Source organism: Anopheles cruzii, chromosome X (genome assembly GCF_943734635.1).
Source record: "Anopheles cruzii chromosome X, idAnoCruzAS_RS32_06, whole genome shotgun sequence".
Classification (NCBI taxonomy): Eukaryota; Metazoa; Arthropoda; class Insecta; order Diptera; family Culicidae; genus Anopheles; species Anopheles cruzii.
This window is the reverse complement of record NC_069143.1, coordinates 4,561,822-4,578,259: the sequence shown is the minus strand read 5'-3', so window position 1 is coordinate 4,578,259 and position 16,438 is coordinate 4,561,822. Positions and strand designations below refer to the sequence as shown.

General features: G+C 40.9%; 1 protein-coding gene across 2 annotated transcripts; it reads right to left on the bottom strand.

Moving 5' to 3' along the window:
• Positions 1–6,279: 6,279 nt before the first annotated feature.
• Positions 6,280–13,572, bottom strand: LOC128273568 (neuropathy target esterase sws). 2 transcript variants are annotated; one of them, XM_053011566.1, is made up of 13 exons: positions 13,466–13,572; positions 13,311–13,392; positions 12,668–13,245; positions 12,382–12,588; positions 11,803–12,240; positions 11,430–11,671; positions 10,359–11,361; positions 9,976–10,251; positions 9,711–9,897; positions 9,234–9,350; positions 6,964–7,175; positions 6,682–6,893; positions 6,280–6,594 (listed from the first exon to the last, which is right to left on the bottom strand). In XM_053011566.1, the coding sequence occupies exons 1-13, from the start codon at positions 13,556–13,558 to the stop codon at positions 6,324–6,326; spliced, it is 3,918 nt and encodes a 1,305-aa protein (XP_052867526.1). In that variant the 5' UTR covers positions 13,559–13,572; the 3' UTR covers positions 6,280–6,323. The 2 variants fall into 2 exon arrangements, with proteins under 2 accessions (XP_052867526.1, XP_052867534.1); XM_053011574.1 differs by lacking the exon at positions 9,234–9,350 and adding an exon at positions 7,861–7,977.
• Between the last annotated feature and the right edge of the window lie 2,866 nt (positions 13,573–16,438).

Sequence of the window (16,438 nt, the reverse complement as noted above, 5' to 3'; positions counted from 1 at the left end):
ATGAATGAGAATCGGAGCCGAGCATGATGTATACAGTAGGTCATTTTCGTCCAAAAGTTCTTATACAGGGAGTTCAAACAAGCGTTCTTTTTTTCATTTGGTTATAAAAAACTGCTGAATAGTTTTCGAGGCTTCAACGTTTATCAACCTTTTAAGGTTGATTTTGTAAATTTATGTATAAAATACAATTTCGGTTGCAAAAAATTGCGAAATATAAAAAACTTTTTTCCAAATTGGTAGGTCTTAACTCAAACGGTACGACATTTGAAAAGCTCATTTTCACCTCGGTGGCTATGTGAATAAGCAGAGTTGTCGTTTTTGGGGTTCGGAAAACCCACACGTTGTGCAAGAGCTTTAAACATCGAAAAATATCCATTTCTGTTTTATAACCAAATAAAAAAAAGAACGCTTGTTTGGACCAGTCCTCGAAGTTTTTTGGAGTGCTCCGGCACAGTTTGTTTGAGAAGGCAAAATCACTATATTTGCATATTTTAAACCACTTAAAGCACTGCGATCTTCCAAGATCATGATCACTGTAAGCTTCAACAAGCATTTGATGCGTAGCAGTTTTCTTCAGCAGGTAGCAGCAAAGCAATGATCGCGGCTAATCTTTATTTCCAGGCACAGTGGCATGTTCAAACGCCCTCAAACGTAAGTTGCCGACTAAAATATGTTTGGTTTTAAGTTGAAATTCTTTCCCAGGTGGAACTGTTGCCCGAAAAGCGTAATGAGGAGGACCAAATTGACAGCTAGAGCCATAAGTTTCTTATTATTGGACAACAACCGCTGAGCGGTCTTATCTTGCACCAAAGACAATATTTATCACATGTTGGTCTCTCTAACGGTTCCTTTTTACGGACGGGGTTGTTGGTCCCGCACCAACACCCTCTGTCAGGCCGGTATCGGGAATCGAAACCATGGTCAACTGCGTGACAGCAGGTCCCGGGATTCGAACCCTGGCCATCTACGTGACAGTGACGAGCGTTACCGACTGCTCTATCAACGGGGGCAAATTGCTTATCAAAGAATGTAATTTTCTCGTTTTCATAATTGATATGTGCCTTATGCTTTGAAAGTTTTTTAGAACCTATTAAGCCATCAAAATAAGTATGAAATTTCAAAACATAGAAGGAAAGAGGATTAAAAGTTTTGCTGTTACATTATTGGCTCGAGGGACATTCTTGATTTTTGTTTCCGGTACTGGAATGTTTTTTTTTCTAGAATACTATGGTCCAGGTGCAATGATGTTTGGGTTATTTCCTGTATCTATCATACTTTTCAGTAAGGTAAGTAATTCAAGTTTAATTCTTGCTTGTGAACCCCTAGCTTGTGTGTGTGTAAGTGAAACTCATGTGAGAATTGAGGTCCAACACATCATCAACAGATTCCACGTCCGACTGGGAGTCTTATAGGGTTTCAATCTTTGGGATAGTCTTATGGGGTTTCATCTCTAAGATCGTTGCGCACTGTTTCGTGATTGTTTATTGCACTCCTTTAAACTGTAAGTCGACTACGTATAGCGTTAATGAGCTGTGCAGGTTTGTACTGTTCCTTATTTTGCACTTCTGATTTGAATGGTTTTTGTTCGACATTGGAGTGGGTTTGTTGGTTTTGGATTCAAATTCATTATTCTTTAGGATCTTTTATTGTATGAAAATCACCAGCCATACTGTGCGCCGTTTTGTTATTATTTGTTTTTATTTTTTATTTGGTTGAAATTTTAATATTTTGTATAATCTGCCTGGGTCATCTTACACTGACAGAGTTGCCACTTGTAGGTAGATCGAAAAGTAACGATGAAAGCGTGTGCAAGTCTCTCTCTTTTAGAATTTCTACAAAAATAAACTGTTATCAGCTGCGTTGATTATAATTTCAATCATAATACTTCTTCTAGTATGACGGAAATCACTACTAGGTATGCGAGAACTTCGTACTTTGAAGCTTAGAACTTTATTGGTATGCGGTTTATAGAACGTAAATAATTGCTCTATATTAACTGACATGACCGACTACAACGTACACTCATGGTGTTGCTGTTATTATCGTTTGAGAGATTTAGAGCTTGAAGCTTCTTTCATCTCTTTTAGTGGGCTTGTTGAGCGGTTTTCGTTTGTTGGTTAAATAATATATATTAGGTTGCGGAAAAAGAAATACATTTTTTTTGCGTGAGTTTTAAAACTGTATTTAGGATGTTCGGATGGTACGATTTGCGTCAAATATACACTATTTTGTTGGAAAATTTGTTGCATTTTGGAAAATACCGTTATAATGCTTCTCTTGTAAAAGGCTTAGTCGTTATTGGCGAAAAACTCGAGCAATCTATTTTTACAATCCTTTCTTGATCTCAGTTTTTCATCAATAAGGAAATTTTGTAATGCGGCTTTAACATAAAACTACCGGGTAACTAACGGGTTGCCGAACTAACGGGTTAACTGAACTGAAACCCGGGTTGCCGAAACCAAAATTTATCACAACTAGCTGTTAGAGAATCGGCACCATAAACACCATGCAAAATTTCAGCGGCCTAGCTTGAGTTTTGGCCTTTTTCAAAGAAAAATTGTAAAATGTACCGAATTTTCTCTATGGTGACTTCCTTTGCTAACACCCTATACCTCACATGCGAATGGAACAAACAATAAACAGTGAAGCAACGTATCAGCATTAAAACAAGCCTAAACTTGCAACTGTACGATCGATACCATCATCATCACCACGATATCATCATCATCATCATCTACTTCACGAGATATCGATCACTAAAGGCATCTACCGTGAAAATATTGGATTTCTTTTTCCCCAACCTAATATTTTAAAACAGAGGTTGGTTCCTTTACGATATTATATTATGGTTTTGATGTTATCTGGTTTGTTGGCCAGGGATGCTGTCATGTCTGTCTGTCTTGTGTTTAATTTATTCTTAATGGGGGAAACCCCTCACTTCGTGACCGGCGGCGCACCACATCTCGTCGCCGATGGTCCACCATTTGCCGCTCACCAGATGTCGGTGGGCGCCCAGGAAGCCTATGCTGCGCGCGTAGACGATCCTTCCGATTTCGGTTGTTACGTTGCCTTCGTAGCACCATTTGCTGTTCGGCCGCTCGTCGCTGCTCACTCCTCGCATGCTGGAGCTAAAGATTTAAGCCCGGTACATACGTAACGATGCATCGTGCATGTGTCGTTACGATGCATCGTAGCGATTTGTCGTAGCGATCTGTGGAGCGTCCATACGCTACGGTTTCATAACGATTTAACAGCGGATTTCATAAAATCAACATGTCAAACCGCCATCAACACACGCACACATGTCTAATATCTATCCACCATACCATGTATGGAAATTGGAAATATATTAATGCTCGATGCCTCAGATTTTCTAGTTCCGCGACCTTCGTCGTAAACGGGCCAAATCGGTACAGTTTCGCTGTCCAGACGCAACGATGTTTCGTTACGATGTGTGCACGCTACGATAATCGTAACGATAATCGCAGCGTGTGGACCGGGCTTTACGGACCGGCAGTCCCAAGCGAATCGCTCCCAGCTCTCCGTGCCCATAAGTATCTTACTCGCCAAGATGTCCGGCGTGAGTGGGGAGTGACCGTCGTCCTCTAGCAGTTCCGCTCTCTCCCGCTGGAACGCGGGTAGTAGAACATGACTTGTTCCACTGATTGCTCGCAGCGTGCACGATCCCTATATAGGCCCAGACCTTTCATGTGTATATCATCCGCATAGGCAAAGATCTGGCTGGACTTGCAATAGATGGTTCCTGGAATTCCACCACCGAGTCCCGAATTGGCCACTCCTGCACCATGTTGGAAAGCAGACAAGGTTGGTCGTCTTCTTGGCGCAATCGCTTTCTGGTAGCCAACTCAATGGAGAGTTTGCCATTCACCTTCACCTGGCTTGTGACGTTGGTCATGGTCATTCTAACAAGTGTGGTTGGTTTGGCCAGTATTACGAAGTTAGTCATGGTCTCAAGAGCATATACCCTGGTTATGCTATTAGAGCTTTGAACTAGTTCATCCGGTTTTTATTTGATCGCTGTGGCCTAACTACAACAACAAAGCATATAACTACTTTAATGAAAGTATTGCCCGTCGTTAGCTACCACTTGTGCGGGCTTCTCGTCTCCTCGGTTCCTCCAGTCCACCTTATAGACTCTACTCAACTCCTTTCGTATACTTACACTTCCACTCTTAGTTTCGGTGCTTCGCGGAGTTCCTTAAGCTTGATTTACCAATCCTAGCTTCGTACGGCTCCGTCACTCATGTGTCCGGGGCGAACACAAGAAAAAAGTAAACTTAGTTTTCTTTACATAAGTTACTATCCGGACTCCATCGAAGTTACACCATAGATTGTCGTTAACATTTTCATTAAAGCTTCTCATCAGCGTCGTGCTCACTAGCGTTCGACGCTGCACTTTTAGCGTTAAGAGACGAATGTTAGGCTATACAGCTCAAAGTCTCTATAATCGAATAGACACCACCACTATTAGCGTTAAAAGCATGCGCTGGCCGTCGTTGCGATCGCCGTTATCCGACAATCCACCGTGAGCGTAAAATGCAACTTACCACAATATTGAGGTACAGCACAAAAAAATAAATAAAAGCAAATGAGCAAACACTCTCGCAAGTGAAATGATGCATTTTCGTATTGCTTCGTAATGGCGCTTCATGTTTCTGTGTCTTCCTTTTTCTCTTTCTTCTTTCATTTATGAATCCTTCATGGCCTTCGATCCTCTTTTGCAAGCCTAGACACATACACAGGTACGGAAAATTGCCACCGCTGGTATTTAAGCGGTAGTGTGTTACTGAACATCAACAGCCGTCTGACATCTTATAACGCTCGATTTGAAGCATCCGGTAACGATGCTCTGAAGCCGTCGGTTTACCAACAAGCAAACCAACAACTCCCGTTGGCTGCGAACGATCGCTGTGTCATCGAGCTCTCATCTCAGCAAGTGCGTAAATGGCAATAGGCTGCCTATAATAACTATGACATCATTCTACAAAATTAGCACGATTACAATGCTTGTCACCTTCATCAGCGACAACAGCTCGGCTAACAGTCGGTAGCATGTAACTACAGCAACGAATGTTAACAAATACAACCACCCAGTGAAAACTATCAGTGCCAACTGTATACGACGCAACTGCTAGCAAACCTCCAATGAAACGGAACCGCTTACGTAAGGGCTTGAAAACAGAAAGTCACATTATATATATGATTTGAGAATGTATTTTACAAACTTTCTTTTCTCTTTCACTCATGCGTCTTGCCGTCAATCTTAACGCATGGACTGAAAAATCTCGAGCCTAACACATGGATAGCGCTAGTCTTATTGCATTCACCGTTCCTCCATTTAGTACTAACCTTCAACAGAAAGTTTTTTAAATCTCTCGATATTGTATTCATAAGTTTGTGAGTTATTGTGTTAAGAATTACACTACTTTTGTTATTTTCAAAACAATGCATCAATCATAATTTCGTGTTTTTAACATTACACTGCTTCTTGATGGTAAAAAATACCGTTCAAGCGAAGCAAACGCTTGAGAAATGATATAAGGACTCCGCTCCATCCGAAACAACTATAAAATGTTCGTTTGCTTACTTCAAACATGACCATGTTACGACTGTAGAGACCTGGATGATACAAAACGCAGAGGACATCCAAATGAGGTGGTAACACCAGAAGACATTCCAAAAATCCACAAAATCGTTTTGAATGATCAAAAAGTGAAGTTGCGTCAGCTGGCTGACATTGTAAGATATAAATTAACGTGCTGGCTTTTATTAAGCCATCCAATTTTTGGAATAGAGAATAATCGACGATGGGCCAAAACACGTCCAAGCGAAACGGCAGTAAAAAATTGACTGATTATTCAAACTGGCCGAATTTTTCACCATAAGTCACTTACATGTGTAGCAACCTAACGCCACATAAAAATCGAATATAGTACATAGCCCGCGGAAATTCAAATGTCGCGATATTTTTTTTAATGGGCTTCGTATTAACCCAGTGATTCTAAAGTCTTATCTAGATACACTGTCGACGTAATTTTATTAAACACAACTAAGGTAGCAGGTCGCAACAATAAAAAGTCTCTATGTATTGTGGTCACTGTAACAATCAAATCATGTGATTTAATCGTTTGAATGTTTTGGGAGACTTCTATATATGGTATTCTAAAAATAAAACAAAACCTCATGCTAATTGCATATTATTAGGGCGGATATATTTTGAATACGTGTCTTGCTGTCACATTTAAGTGATATGAGTATAAAGTATACAAAGGGTGTTTTTCGCCAGCAATGTTTGATGTTTATTATTTCCTGTCCCCTCGCACTACGAGATTCGCTTGCAATGTATTAAAAGGCATGGGGATTTCGAGATCATCAGAATCCATTTCATTCTCCGACAGCGATAACGAACCCCCAGCAGGTCGTAATGCCTGCAGACTTCTCTTCAATGATGGTTTACTAGACGGCTCTGACGCATATCCATCGTAATAGTCTTCCTCACTGGATGAGTAAATTCGCTCTGGATAGGTTTCCGGTACCTTACATACTAGCTGTGCCAAATCAACGAAGGTATACCTAAAAAGAATAAACAAATCTTGAATATTGTCTTGCCATGTATAATATTAATTTTGCCGCCACTAAGGTAGGAGCAACAACACATACTCATTTAGCGAATGTGTCTCCTTCTTCGGCATGGATTGCACGGACCATGCATTGAAGCGAGACAAACGCCCGTTTTTATCCATTTCCTCGAAGCAGATCTTCCCGTGCTCAAATCCGACCGTTTTTATTTCATCAAAACTACCAAACGCTAGTGTTTTATATTTGTCAATCGGTGGTCGAATATACTCACAGTAGTCGCTTTTCTTCACCTCCTGTAATGAGTAAAAATGATATAACGGATGAGCTTATCAAACGAAATTTTCACAAGCTTTAACATCTTACTTCAAGCTGGCGTACGCACGAGACATAAGCAAGGCGAGACTGAATATCTGGCAAGTTTGGGACCTTAACTGGCGAGGTAAATGGATTCCAGCGCTTATACAACAACCACCAACCAGAAAGATCATCCCCATAATCAGTCAAATCTGTGTCATCCTGTGATCCGACGTCAATTGCAATGATGTGAGCAGCTCCTTGAGACCGCATCACGTCAGCTAGAAATTATTTATAATATCAACAATACGATATTTGTTAATCATATGTATAGAATATTGTAATTATAATTAATCCAACTACCTAGCCAAAGCTACAGACAATATAGTTTTATAGCATGCTTTGAACATTCCGCGTACCATTGTGTATGTTTGCAATACATGCATATATCTTCACTTAATTATTCCCTACATACATTTTTTATTCACTATTCTCTAATTAAAAAGCTTTTTGGTAGATTCTAGGTGATAATTTTACTTAAAACGAACAAAGCAGCGTGGGCTGTTTTTCGTTTTATTTTCTAAATTGTATACTTATTAGATTTGTAACAATATTAGGAATTAGAAAGCCTTGAATTGATGGTAACAATTTATCTTATCGGCTCTTGGCTTGTCGATTTGGATCATTAAGATTACACAAGAGCAAACCTACCGAATTCATTTAGGATTGACGTCAGCCATTAGAAAATACCATCTAAACAGAAATCCACAGGATTGACTGAACATTGACTAAAAAGCTGTCATATCTAAATGAATACTAAGTCTGAATCGCTAGCCCTATTTCTGCTTCAGTTTGCCTCAACTAAATTTGCCACATTGTAAGTTGGAATTGAAATAATTCTTCTAGGTTTATCATATCCAATATTGGGAAAATGTAATATAAGTTAGAAAAAAAATATTAATTTACCTGGGACGTTATTTGTATAACAACCATCTAACAGTAGGTGACCATCTCGATTATCAATCATTGGGGGAAATATTCCGGCTACAGACATACTGGCACGCACATAACGCCAAAGCATCCCTGATTTATAACGATAGAATGGTTTGTTTTAACTATGAAAGATGTGTCCAGAATACCGATATGTTTTGTTTTTAAAACATTCAACCGCTGGCAAACAAACACCCCTCTCTTTTTCACTCTGGACATTTCTGACGATTTGATCGAAGGATGATAAGTAACAAAACTTTAACCTCCATGGTCACTAAACAACCATTCATGGTTGCAATAAAAGTAAACCTTTTTTTATATTGATGCAAAGGTTGTAAAGCACCGACATAAACGTGTACCTAGCTACAAAATAACGTTCTGACCACCAGTTACCCAGGTTAAACTTGTTTGTTTGTCACCGTTACACATGAAAAAATAGATGCCAGTTGAAATTGCTAATGAAAAAACAATACTTGCTCGTGAATGACGGTAGTCAGTTTTTGAGTTAATAGTGTATCATTATTGCGCAATGTACATTATTTGATTGCGGCTGGTGGTTCATGCTACGAGAGTCATCTCTACTTACAATGCATCTGTCTGCAATTAATGTTTCGGTTAGTTGAAACAAATATCGTGATTTATTAGCTAAGCAGAAATGACTTTTGTGGCTTAGCCATTTTTCCATATCATTAGAGTGCTCCGGAATTTCTTCGGAATTCTAAGATTTACAGAAAAAATAAGAAATATAAGATAATCGAGATGGTTTGTCCAAGAAGATAAAACGAAAAAGATACAACAAATCAAAATTAATTTGTTAGTTATCTCCTAAAATAAATTAGCTTGAATGTTGTTGTCAAACAATTCTCACCGCACAGGGCACAAATTTCTGTTTACATTTTGTTCTATTCTATCTAACATCCCTATCTATACTTTTCTAACTTTTCTTAAGAGCTCAACACATCACCTTGCAGAATCCCAATGGAAATGGTGAATGATCATGCATGGACGAGTTGTAAACTTATCGTTGAGTTTTACAGAATTCACATATTCCTTTTTATTATTGTTGTTGTTATTATTCTAAACTTTCCATATTCATATTGTTATTTCGTATACATACGATTCGCCAACTTGATATGCAGGCGAACTTTCGTTTTTCATATACCTTTTCGAAAAATATTGAAATCGTGCAAACCAACGTGGTTAATTATAAACATATTGTAACAGCCCGAATTATCTAATGCAAACTACTACTTGGCAAGTATTGGCATTTTTTAACAATTCTAACGGTACATAGTACGAACTTGTACGCTTCTTTCATATTTGTTTCCCTTAGGTTAACGGTTAGTTACCTGGCAGGTTATTGACGTAACCACCATCCAGCAACAGATGTCCATCTTTAGGATCGCACAACGGTGGCATGTATCCACTTAGAGACATCGACGATCGTACATAACGCCATGTTGAACCTGTTTAGTTGTTTTGTGCAGGGTGGGGTGCGGGTAAATGTTTATGATTCTTTCCAATATTTAAAAAAAATTGACAAGCAAAATTTGCAAGAGATATTAACAAAAACATTGTAAGTTGGTGAGCGCGCATGCTACTGGCGTAATTGTAATGTTTGACATTGAACAATCGTTTAGCTGGAAGAGTTAAGAGAGAGGCTTTGTTTTGCCCAAAAGCGGTGAAAACTTAACCGACAGCGACAGTAGCGCTCAGATTGACTTTACATAGTGTGTGTTTTCACGATGGAATCAATAAATGTAACACTCGTGGACTTAGTAATCCACGAGAAATTATTAGCGGAAATAGCAATAAAATTATATTACCATGAGTATGGACACGCGCACAACTTGCTGATATATCGGTTGTTAGTGTGAAGAAGGGTATCCACAAATCTTCGATACAAACATCGCCAAACGTTCCACGAATTGTTTGATTAAAATGTCGTCCACTGAACATCGATGTAATAGGATATGTTAAATCTCGGAGTTGACGACCCCATTGAGTCATTTTCTGAAAAGAATACAACCACCAAAGAGAACATTTTAAAAGGAAATCTAGACCATATATCTCGACAGTTGAAAGAAGTACCTTGCACCATTCACGAGCCTTTTGCGTCATAGGGGTTATGTTTTTCTCCATACACCAAAGAGCTCCCATAAACGCCCCTATGCTAACGCCACCCACCATATCGATTGGTATGCCTGCCTCCTGAATTGCTTTCAGCATGCCAACGTGAGCAGCTCCACGGGCCCCGCCACCACCTAGTACCAGACCGACTGAATTACCCGTTAGCCACCGGGCTAAGCGAGAAAAATCAGAATGGATATACGGTTTGCTGTTCATACGCTTGTCATACGTTTCGTGCTGCAACACGTAGACAACGGAGAAGAAAAAAAATGATTCAATATGAAAATCCTCATGTCCAAAACAAAATGAATCACAAACGCCAATACACGATAACAAACACTTACTATTCGACCTGGGGTCCGGCGATTGAATATGCTATTAGGACACTGAATGTGATGATGTCGTGAGACCCACGACCGCATGTTCAACCAACCGATCGTGTTGGTTGGACAAGAGTCACTTGATTGTGAATGCAGCAAAACAAGCTCTTTGGCGGTTCGTATTGCTAATCGGTCGATTTCCTTCTCCAGTCTGCCAATAGTCGGTGACTGGGAACCAAGTGCGACGATTAATATAACATCGGCTTGTCGTAGGCATCGCTGGGTCCATTGGCCAATATCATTGTCACACTGATACAATGTGATATTGTGACGATCTTCCTGCTGTCCTAGCCAGCTTGTCAAGCGATACTCACTTGAATGCTCCATTACATTCACACCCAATGTATCACGGATGATATCAGAAGTTAATCGTACAGTGGACCCAATGGCACTGAGTGAGTGATACAGCTCGTAGGTGAATGCTAACAACGGGACCTCGTCGCTGGTGGCCAGGATGGCAACAGTCGAATAACGATGCTGGACTGGTTGGTTGGTATCCAACGGCACAGAGGGAAATCGGCTGGAAGCGAGCGAACCGAATGACTGCATTGAACCGAGTATGCGGTGACTGAGCAGACTTATCAGTTGAGTCACGACGATAGGGTACTTGATTTTAATTGCATTGAATAAACCTTCCGGCAATTTCGCCAGCTCCGAGTCGCGGACTGCCATGACAGTTGTCGTGCGTGGCGTTTCCGCAATCATTTCGATAATGCCGATTAGATCGCCTTTGCCATACTCGCCGACTATTTCCTTCTTGCTGTTTGGGTGTGTTACCACCGATCTTAACCGTCCATTGAGTACTATGTAAGTGCAGTCACTACTTTCCCCTTGCCTGTACACCGCACGCCCAGATTCTATGAAGTTCCAGTCAAGTGCAAAATCACACTGACGTACGAGTGGTGATAGTTGCTTTACTACACTATTTGCAATGTCTAGTACCATCGATGGGCGATGACTTATGATTCTAATAAAATACGAAATATAAAAATTAACTTTTAAGTATAATCGATTTAGTCCCGCCAATACACTTACTCATATATCACGTCCTTGGTAAGAAGTCCAACTCGCGAAAAGTGTTTCGCTCTTATAGTGTACAGACTGCTTTCGCCCGTTAACACAGCCAAGCCACCTATCATATCTCCGGGATGGATGTTGATAGAGTGATTTTCACCTTTTTCCAAAGGTTTTTTCGATTCTTCTTCTGTTCGTAATCCCGTCTGTGGACACTGAGCTAAAGTCAATCCTCCACTAATGACGAAAATTAACAATACATCCTGCAGCCAACGAATAAAAATATGATAGCAAAAAAGGAGATTAGTTAATTAACCGTTTTGTTTTACGTACTCAATCAGGTTTTTTTTTAATGAACTGTGCCGTATTTATAATAATTAACATGTATTCTTACCTCTAAAATTCCTTGACGAATAATGATATTTGTGGACTTCACCTCTTTGATCACTATAAACTTTTCAACAATGGAACGTTCAGTGTCGTTAAGACCAAGTTCTTGTACAAAGCCCTCTACGGCACTAGCCTTCAATACGGCGAACTCGTCCGAATCAGATGACACAATTGAAGTACTGGCATTGTTATTGTGCAGAATATCGGAGGAATCGAATGGTATGTCTGATTTTGCGTCATCGACGACTAGAGATCGGATTGGGAAGTTCGAATTACGGGCACTTACAAGGAGAGCGCCATCAGAACCATCGATCAACGTATCTAATTTCAAATCACCGACGAGCGAATGTGTTTGCACTTGGTCAGAGGGTATGCGTCGGTGCCCAGGACTACATGACTTCATTTGTGCGGTTGTTTTTTTTCGCTGAGACGAACACTGAACCTTCAAAGTAATGGTTGCAAAATAGCAAGTAAAATTAAGCATATGAAGTAATAAGTACATATAATATAAGTACATATATATAAGTAAATTGTAACTTATATATATCATTTGAATGGACTGGACTGCGAAGACTGCCAATACCTGAATGTACTCCGTGCTTAAGCCGAGGTAATTGTGAAGAGCAGTAATGGTGACGCGTTGTAAACGAACCATAATGGCTTGCACTACTCGCACCAACAGACCGGGGCATTCACTGAATACTTCCTTGAAGGCAAACATGGGCAAACGTATCACTAGTGAAGCTTCCATCGCACGAGCCGTTACCGTTTTGTACTGACTTGTGTTACCCTACAACAAAAAAGTAAAACATTTAATCCAACATCGTAGAGCAATACCTAAAAATAGTGAGTAATCATGTTTAACATACCACCAGCACATCAATAAAGCTTAGAAGAGACGTAACTGATTCGCCTTGACGAACCACTTTCAGTGTGATGGAAGTACCATCAAGGTTGTTAAGGAAAACGTTTACCTGTCCGGTTTGCACGATGTACACACTATCATCGGCGTCACCAACCTTGATAAGACTTTCACCGGCAGACAAGTCTAAAATTTCAGTGTGTTTACACAACTTTAGAAACACGGGAGTGTCAAAATGACCAAATATGCGAATCGATTGGAGTAAATATAAAGCATCTGGCGGTACACGACCGCTTCCGTCGGAAGCTTCCTCCAGATATTCTGCTGGTGGTTCAATTACATGCCGCTGGGGAGGGGTGGCATCCTTGCGCAGAAGCAAATTCCTTGCAAATCGCACCACGGCACGCCGCTTTTTGCCTTGACCACTGTACGCTTGACCGGAAATGGTCTTGACTTTGCGCAGCATCCGACGTCCGTAGAACATCATTTTATCTCGCTTGCGAAACCGTTGCTGCGAGACCGCATAACTACGCTTCGATAGGTTGGGTGAGGTAAACTGCTCGTTTTCCTCCTTTTCACGGATCCCTGGCAAAGACGATGCAAAAAGGAAGTTGAACGATGATCGTAGAGAATGGTGCCGTGATGCTTACGTTTTAAACGAACGTATCGCATACAATAAACCGAAATGATGAAAGTACAAGCCAATATCCAATATGTCCACGTCCAGGTATACTGTAAAAGCGGTAATAACAAACAAATCATTTATTCTCGTTACAATCCATACATTGTCATCCACAAAACTTACATGCATTTCTTCGGTGATCACAGTATACCATGAATCCTTCAGCATCGTACCATAATCAGCGTATGACTTTTTTACCAATCCAACAATATCCATCCTGGCCTGTATGAACAAACTCTGCCAAATCAAACTTCTTTCAAGAGACTACTTTAACATCGTATCTGCTACTCATCGCGACGAAATTCACAAGTAAAGTCAGTTGTCAACCAGAACTAACACACCTTGGCTACATAAAGTCCAAGCTTTACCTAGTAGTGGTCCTTTAATTATATAAAGTCATATTAAAAAAGAAAACAACAAAACGAATATTTCACTGTATTTGTGGTGTATACGTGTTATTATTTTGCGGAGTGTCTTTTTCATGCAGAGCTGAAAATGACAGCCATCGCCGTTAACTTATGCTAATGATGATGACGGCAGTATTTTTTTATCTCAGAGAAACGGACAGAACCGTATTTATAATATTTTACAAATTGTTACAGTCACTATAGACAATTATAATTCCTATGTACTCAAAATAAACGACATAGGTAAGTTTTTACCACACCACAACATTGTCGCGATACAACCGAAGAGAAAAACCAACTCTCTAAGGAGTATAGAATAAAAATCAATTGGCTTTCGCGCTTCGATTTTGTACAAGAAACACCAAAGTCGTTTATGTAAGGGTAGAGCACTACCTTCCATAGGACTGTTTCATTAGTTAAAATACTAACAACACTATAAGCAAATGCTTCCGCCATCATCAGCTGCATGGAATGTTTTAAACGCGCTGTCATTTTGCGGACCCGTGTAAGATTTTTTTTGACAGTTGCTGTCTGGTCACCGTCTGAGAATTTTGAATGAGTGCTGCGGTCTGTTTGTTGTTTTTGTATATGGGGCCGTCGCTCACGTCTGCTGTGTCTCTCACAGCGGGCTTAGGGCACCCATGACAAAAATTATATTCTGCCTTCACTTTCATTAGCGATTGGTCGCTCTAAGCACTCGCTCGAGCGCTTTGCGCGTACACTGCGCACGCAAACTGTGACGATTCATTCGTCAAGGGCTTCTGTGACTCTTCGACAGCTCGCTGTTGCTGTGTGGTGAAAGCCCGAGAGCTCGAACTGCCAAACGCTTTGTTTATCTTCTAATAACCTCCACATCGGCAGTCCTCGGAGATCGGTGATGTTTTTTTTTATTTTGTTATAAAAAACTGCTGAATATTTTTCGCTGTTTGAACATTTATTTGAAAGGCTTGTGGGGCTGTCTCTGCCAAGACGGTCCCCACAGTACTCTCCTTCTAGACTGGTGTTCGGTCTTGGGTAGCGCGATAGTATAGTTGTCCGGCGCCAAGACATCGACACACCAGCCGCCGAACCACGTCAAGTGGGCTGGTGTGTCGAAGTCTTAGCGCCGGACAACTATACTATCGCTCAGAGACGAATGTTAAGCTATTGCAGCTCAAAGTCTCTATAATCGAATAGACCCCCTATACTATCGCGCTACCGAAGACCGCACATCAGTCTAGAAGGGGAGTACTGTGAGGACCGTCTCGACGGAGACAGCCCCACAATCGAGCACCTAGTCGAAACCCTCGACCCGACAATGGTAGACGTGAGCAGTCGAGCAGCGGTGACCTGACAGCCGAACGCCGAAGGTTCTACCTCTTGCTTCGCTAACCGCCGACGCGTACGGACGTCGTCCGGCACGCTTCCGGTCGACGCCTGTTCAACACGTTTCACAGTAACATCCGTGTAAGGGCCGAAGCCCTAAATGTAAAAGTGTATATGCGCTCATTGTAAATAAATCGCAACCTTCTATAGGCTCATTCAAGACTGTTTGCAACATAAAGACAGGTTTTATTGGTCCTCACTTAAGAGGAGCGTGTCTTTCCTACGTTGTGATTTGATAGACTGATTTTCACTGTACCGGTAAAAAGAGAGGTGAATTCGAATAAGATGACACTCTCTGTAATCGAAACGTGGTGAGCTTGAAGAGCCTAATGGTTCGCGAACAACTAGCGGGCGACGGGGAATATGACGTAAATTTGAATGGACAGTTGGATCTAAACAGTTGTGCAAACAAAGACATTTTTTATGGAAAATAATTTGGTCAAATGTCCACCACGATTGGCTTGGCAGTAGCCCATTCGGTCGAATTATTTTGAGTACATGTTCGATTGTATCTATACCTATCTCGGCAATAGCAATTTGAATTTGGCTCTTGAGATCGTTGGTTTGTTCGCGTAATATTTATCTTTCACCGCACCCCAAACATAATAGTCTGATGGTGTCAAATCACAACTTCTCGGAGACCAATTCCCAACACCAATTCTGCTGATTATTTGCTGTCCGAAGATGCGGCGTTAACAACCGATCGTGGCTGTCGCTGTATGGCAGATAGCGATACTTCCTATTGAAACCAAATGTCGGCTAAGTTGTCAGCTTCAATTTCGCCAAAGAACCAATCAGACAACATTGCTCGGTAGCGTACCGGGGGCTAGTTCTTCATTCATTCATACGGCGTCCAGCCAAAAAGTCACTTTTTTTGGGTGCATTGGCTTCTCTTGCACGACGTGTGGGTTTTCTGTACCCCAAAAACAACAATTCTGCTTATTAACATAGCCACCGAAGTGGAAATGAGCTAAAACAAAATGAGCTAAAACGAAATGAGCTTTTCAAATAAACGGTGCGAAATTTGAGAAGCTCATTTGCAGACTTGAAGACCTGATATTTGACCGACTAAAGTATTTTTTTTCCTGAAAAGACTGACAAAAGTATGTTTTTACTAAAGTAATTAAAGTAAACATTTTGACACCAGCTGATAGATCAGTCGGTTACGCTCGTCGCTGTGACGCGGCTGGCCTGGGTTCGAATCCCGGGACCGGTTGTCCCACAGCCGGCCATGGTTTCGATTCTCGATACCAGCGTGACCGGAGGGTTGGCGAAGGACCAACAACCCCGTCTGTAAAAACGAACCGTTACAGAGAGCATCAGA

Coding starts and splice junctions, on each gene's coding strand:
- LOC128273568 (XM_053011566.1), bottom strand. CDS start 13,558: ATGGATATTGTTGGATTGGTAAAAAAGTCATACGCTGATTATGGTACG. Junction 12,241..12,381: donor TAAGCACGGAGTACATTCAG/GTATTGGCAGTC, acceptor ATTACTTTGAAG/GTTCAGTGTTCGTCTCAGCG. Junction 6,595..6,681: donor GAGACACATTCGCTAAATGA/GTATGTGTTGTT, acceptor TATTCTTTTTAG/GTATACCTTCGTTGATTTGG.